Source organism: Thalia democratica, chromosome 1, assembly GCF_965202585.1.
Source record: "Thalia democratica chromosome 1, ktThaDemo2.hap1.1, whole genome shotgun sequence".
NCBI lineage: Eukaryota > Metazoa > Chordata > Thaliacea > Salpida > Salpidae > Thalia > Thalia democratica.
Window position 1 is genome coordinate 22,393,145 of NC_139165.1, and position 6,685 is coordinate 22,399,829.

The 6,685-nt window shown below is 24.1% G+C and overlaps 1 protein-coding gene across 1 annotated transcript; it reads left to right on the forward strand.

Annotated features, from left to right (window-relative positions):
* The first annotated feature begins 524 nt into the window (after positions 1-524).
* LOC145834509 (N-alpha-acetyltransferase 80-like) lies at positions 525-5,353 on the forward strand. The gene is made up of 4 exons (XM_082941959.1): positions 525-616; positions 790-923; positions 1,103-1,264; positions 5,265-5,353. The coding sequence occupies exons 1-4, from the start codon at positions 525-527 to the stop codon at positions 5,351-5,353; spliced, it is 477 nt and encodes a 158-aa protein (XP_082798085.1).
* Positions 5,354-6,685: the final 1,332 nt, after the last annotated feature.

Here is a 6,685-nt window from a genome sequence, read left to right on the forward strand (position 1 = left end):
TTTTATATAATAGATAAATCACTAAAACTGTTTTTATGATTTATAAAAGTAGTCTCATGTAGGGTCTAGTACTTATTAGAAAATAATTAAACTTGCAGGATTAAGCTATGAGTATACCAACATTTAAAACTGTCAAAGCTTGTTAATAATATAATAATAAATATTAATAAATAAATGTTCTTTAAAATCAAAATTACTATGAGCTTTATTATAAAAATGATAACAAATTTTTTTAGATTTCACTAATATAAGTAGCTACTAACTCAATTCTAAACGAAAAAATTGATTTATAATATAAATTTTATCCTTTGTATAACATTTAATTATAAAACTTAACGAAATCTAATAAACAAATAGTAACAAATTTAGTAAACTATAGTATTAAAATTAACTAATTTCCACCTAGTTGACCTTTTAAATTAAAAAAACTTTAATGGTCCTTAACGTTATTTATCCCATCATAATAACTTTATTATTTCTAGGAAAATTTTAAAAATACTATTTATAACAAATTAAACAAAGTGATGAAATTATTTCCCGTTCATAAACTTCCGATTGGATTAAGATATCGTTGCTGTCAACTTTTGAAAAACTTCTTTTATAATACTGCTACAAGGTTAGTGATATATGGTTATTTTATTTTGTTCTAAAATTTAGATTAGCTTCTACTATACATATAAAAACTTAAAACATTTATTACTGCTGTAATACAAGTGTTTGCATATCTGGACAAACTACAATACAAGCTAAGTTTAGATTTCTAATGTAAGTTTTAATGTTTAATTGTAGTATTTGTGAGTCTTCCGAAAAGCTTCCTACCTCATTGGTTTATCTGGACACTTCTGTTAATCCTCATAAAATACTTGGACATGTGCAAGTTTACAAACTTCATGAAGTAAAAAACGCTGTTGAATTTGATTGTGGTAAGGTTTTTTATTAATTAATTAAATATTTTTTTAATCAAAAAAATGCTTTATAAAAACGTTTTTAAGTTAAAAAACAATTAATTTCAGAAAATAATAAAAATTTACCAAATTACAATTTATCGCATATGAAAACTTTAAAACATTAAAACGTTTTTTTTTAATTTTATGTTTTTCAGTTGCAATAGCTAAAAATCAACAAGGAAAGGGAATTGGCAAAAGTATGATGTTAGATGCAGAAAAATGGGCAAAGGCGAAAGGGTTTAATGCGGCATATTTATGGTCTTTCGATAGAACTGAAAACTTTTACAAAAAATGTGGTTATGAAGAAGTAACATCTGGTGATAATTATGGAATGTTCAAAAAGGAAATATGAAACAAATTTAAACACAAACTTATTGGTTTTATATTATTAATGATTCGCGTACAAAATAAATTTCTCAAGATTGTTTTTCTTTTTATAAACTGTAAAACTGTTTGTAAACCTATTTGTTTTACAAAGATATGGAAGATTATATAAATTTACGTCTTTAATGATATCATGTAAACTTATGAGTGTTTTAATTGGACCGCTGTCATACATCACTAAATAATTAATAAAAGTAAATTCAAATAATGGATAGCTTCTTAAATCATTATCATATTAGTAACGCGGCTAAAAGTTAAACAGATCTAAACAATATGTATTAGACTTTATGAATCTACAATTACAAAAAAAAAAAATAACCAAATGTCGTGCCAAACTAGGTTGTGAGATTCTACTTTTATAAAACTAATTCGGAATTACTTTATTACTTAAACGAACTGTTTTCTGCTTAAAAGCTTATTGTCTTCAAAAATTAGTTTATAATAACTATTAAAAGCATAAAATTAAAATATTCTAAGCAAAACTTAGTTCTTATTTCAGAAAATATATCATTCATATATATTAACTTATAAGTTAAATATATTGTTAAAGAAGATCTAAAAGATTTATATTAGTATAAACCTAGTTTTGAATAAATGACCCTACAATACTTAACCCATATTGTTTACATAAAACCTGTTGTAATTTAAATCAAGTTGCAATAACACACCTTCAAAATGTTTGTGACATGTAATGCTTCTTACTTAAAAAAATTGTTTATAATAATGTTAGTCGAAATTTTAAGGATTACTGTTTAGATTGAATACTCGACATTATTGTTAAAAATAGTACAAAAATAGAAAAAATTATACAATTGCAAGCCTTTCGGACCAAGCAAAAGTTTTAGATCAAAATATCTCTGTAAATAAAAAAAAAAATTCTTATTTTTTGATAGAGTGAAACAGTCTAAAAAAAAATAAAATTCAATTTTTATTTATCAAGTTTTTCTACTAAACTTAACTTAATCTTTGATTTTATTTTATAAATTCGTGCAGTATAAATTTTTTATATTATTACTAAAAGTTTTTGGTTTTCAATTACAATATATTCTTTAACTAAAAAACAAAATTGTTACTTTTTTTAATAGCTAAAAATCTTTTTTATTTATTTGTCGTATACTGCTTTTTAAGTATTTTTTCTTCAGCTTATATTTTTCTATACAAAACAATATTTTATAAGTAAGATGAAATTGACAATAAAAGTTTGAAAATGTGGTACGTCGAAAATTTTACCTAATAATTATAGTACAAGTTAACTTCGAATGCTATACCTACACTACGTAACCAAATTTGTAATAAATTAGATACAACAAATATAAAGTTTATTTTTAATTCAATACTTATACATTATTTATAATTTATTTATTATAGTTGAATAACAACAAAAGTAATGTTGAAAAGTAGAACTAATAAAGTGTATATAAGAGGCTAAAACAGATTTTATGAACTCATAGTGTATTAATATAATAGAAATTAAAAGTAGAATCACAATTTAATTTCATATGAGTTTAAAAAAAAACACTCTGCAAAAAAACAAAAAAAAAATATTACTCTTGCTCAAGATTAAATATACTTTAGTGGGCAGTAAAATTGTCAAGCACAAAACATTATTGAAGGAAGATACAGTAAGTGAGTTAGTAATAATATTTTACTTGTATGCAATAAATTAAGTAGATGATAAGTTTTTTAAATCAACTTAAATACAAAAATTTAATAAGTTTTACACTAAACTTCAATTTTATTCTTAATAAGTTAGCTGTTTTTTGTACGTAAGTTTAATTTTCCAATCGTTGATAGAGTTTACTTATACTTTTTTGAAAATAATGTATGAAACCACAAAATGACTAACACTTTGAAGACAACTTATTTTTCAAAGGAATTTTTTTTTGTGGTGTTAAACTTAACATTTAGTATGAAGTAGTGATGGGCAACGCACAGCTTTAAAACCCTACACTTTAATAAAAATGATTAAAGTTTTTCTTTTAAATATATTTTATATCAGTAATTTGATACCTGCTAAACAGTAGTTTGGATTAGAATCTAAAGGTCAATTCTAATTAGACTTTAAGGGTTCTCAAAAGTTTGTACACTTAAAATATTTTGAATTAAATATCTAATGAAGATTTTTTAACCTCTTACAATGAATATTTCTAGTTAGTTTGACAGCCTCACTAAAAATGTTGCCGAATCCTTATGAAATATTTTCAAGTTGATTCTTGTTGTTTTTTGTAAACTAATTTTTTTTTTTGAGATTATATGACTAACCTACTTAGTAATTTCGCACCTAACATCTATGTTTTTTATAAGCATTTAATCATTAATATAACATTTTTAACCAGAGACTTGAAAAAAGCTGAATGATTGTGCAAGTTAGCTAAATATTCTACACGTGTATTAAATCACTTCATAGCTAAATACAAACAAGCGTTAGGTTGGAAACTTAAACCTAAACTTTATGAGATACTGGGTCAAAACAAAAGAGAGCATTTTTGTACTATATTACAACACTTAAGTTAATTTTTACGAAGTATTTTTTTTCAAGCTTATCAAAATTTTATTTTACTGATCAGTATTTTTCTGTATATTTTTTAAGTAAAAATACATTTTATAAATTCTGACAATATCGCACTATATTATCGTTTATTAGACTATAATTAAATAAATATTTAAGAAATATCTCTGGTGATTAAGATTTTATAGTTAGGAATTTTGTAATGTACTCGGTAAAACAAAAGAAAACATCTTTTTGTTATATTACAACACTTGAACGCAATTTGACAAGTTATTTCTATTTACTTTGACAAAATTTTGTTTACTTATAAGTATTTCGCTGTATATGTTTTAAACAAGAAACATAATTGATTGACAGTATAACACTATACTCTGTTTTTTAAATTTATAAATAATTAAAATATATTTATGAAAACATTTCTATTGAACGATAAAACAGCGCCTAAAAAGTTTAGTCTAAGGACCTGGTGTACAAAGCAAAGGAACCTTTTGGTTATCGAGTTGTACACCACATACTTATAAAGTTGCTTACGATCTTTTACAAATCGTTTTTTTATCATTTAATTTTTAATTTTTTAGTACTAAACAATCAGGTAAACAAAAAGAAAAATGAAAGAAAATGAAATTAAATGAAAACTAACTGAATTTTGTGTTTAATAATGTACTATGAATCTTGTTTAGTAACATAAGAATTAAAAATATATATAACTTTGAAATAATTTAAAAAAAAAAGATAAACAACACTAATAACAAACGTGTGAATACTTGAATTATAGGTTACAATTACTTTTGAGAATGTAAAATGTAATACGCTGAAATTTTTTACAAAAAGTTTTTTATAAGTATTTTATGCTAAAAAAATTATTTTTATTAATAGTATAATAAATTTTACATTTGAATAAATAAATAAACTATTGTTTTGTTTTTTTTAAAGAATTGATTTTTACAATAACTGAACTTAACTTTTATAGATGAATATATAAAAATAAATACTGTAAATTATTTCTGCTTAACTGAAAAGGAAACTATTTTGTTTTTATGTACTACTTATAATAATCATATTTTTAAGCTAAATCTCTATCAATATAAATCTATTTTACACAAACACTTTTAATAAACCGAAATAAGTGTATAATTTCAACAAAAAAGGAGTTATTACAGATAAAAACAAAAAACTTTTTTTTTCACTTTTTTTCCGGATTGCATTCACTGCGACAATATAAAAAAAAGAATTTTAAGGTTAGTGTAAATTGTTAAATAAAAAGTCATTCTATGCTCATCTTTTACATTTACATCGTCTACTGCAAAATTGTCTACTTTACATCGTCTACTGCAAAATTATAATGTCGTATTCTAGACTGAGAAATTAAAAAAAATAATAATACTTAATCGAAATACTAAAAAAAATAGTTTCAATTTTTTCAGGTTGCATCTACTGCGACAAGGTGCTGAACAAAATGGTGATGAAAGCTCGGTCTATCGTCAGGTCAACCAGAAGTAAGGATAGGGCGTGAGGGTAAGGGAAGGGGAACCCCAAAGACAAGATGTCCGGATGACTAATTGTTTTGTGTGATTTTCATAATGATATTTTCTTAGTTTTGTTGTATTTAGCCAATGTGTTGGTAAAAACAAAACTTTATTGCTAGTTTATAATATTAGTTTTTATTTTGTAAAAATTACAAGTATCTTAAAGTTTTTAAGTATATTTTTGAACTCAATGTTGTTATTTATGACTTTATACAACTATTTACTTGTTTTACAGCTAGTTCAAAAATATCTTAAAAAAGACCTTTAGGTTAGTTTCAGTTTTATAACTGTTAATTTTTAACAAAATAAAAAGATAGTTATATAAAGACTATAAAAAATTTGACAAAATCATACTTCAGAAGAAAAAAACTTAATTTTAAGTCTAGAACAGGGTTATCTAAAATTTTTCAAAAAGGCCCCCTATAAAAGTTAAGTAAAAGCTATAGCCCCCTTCAAAGAATTACTCAAAAACCAGCCTTAGACCTTTTTTTTGCTCTTCATTGTCAACTCCAGAACATCTAGTGTAAGTTTCAAACTTTTGCCTGTGGCTCCCCTGCCCCCTATATTTTCTAAATTTTCTGCATGGTGTAAGTTTCAAGTAATGACCTCATTTACCCCCTGTGGTCCCTTAACCGTTCATGACCCAAGGGAGGCCACTTGGCCAACTTTGGGATAATCTTGTCTAAAAAACTTATATAAAATGAATAATATAACTAGTTCATGTGATTTTTTTTTATTCTGGAGGTAAAATTAAGAAAAAAAAAATTTTTAATTTTGATTTGATAGAAAAGTTTATTTAAATTCAACTGAATAATTTAACACAAACTTAAATTAAAGTAAAAATAATAAGTTGTTTTTATTTTTTCGTAGGATTAATAGTCTGATAAAACGTCTGTTAATATGAATTTAGCAAACAGCAAGTAAGTTAGGGTAGCTTTTGTAGTTTTATTAGCTTTGAAATTTTTAATACCACAATTTAAAAAATTTTGCAACATCTCTCTGTTGAAGGAGGTTTTGGATATCAAGGAGCAATAACTAGTAAGAGAGCGTAAAAGTAAACAACTAAACAAGGGAAATTTCCAATAAAAGTCGGTGATTCTTATTAATTTTTAGCAAAGAGGGCGATTATAAGAATGATTTTGAGAATCCCTACTCCAAACTTAAAAAGAATTAATAGTCTAAAATACCCAATAAAAACTTCTAAGTCAGTTAACAACTGCTTATGTTTATAAACAGTTCTACCCTTTATATAATTGCTATAACAACTTTGTATAAACTTATTTTTTTTCAAATTTGTATGTTCTCATTTTTATTTACAT

Coding starts and splice junctions, on each gene's coding strand:
- LOC145834509 (XM_082941959.1), top strand. CDS start 525: ATGAAATTATTTCCCGTTCATAAACTTCCGATTGGATTAAGATATCGT. Junction 617..789: donor TTTTATAATACTGCTACAAG/GTTAGTGATATA, acceptor GTTTAATTGTAG/TATTTGTGAGTCTTCCGAAA. Junction 924..1,102: donor CGCTGTTGAATTTGATTGTG/GTAAGGTTTTTT, acceptor TATGTTTTTCAG/TTGCAATAGCTAAAAATCAA.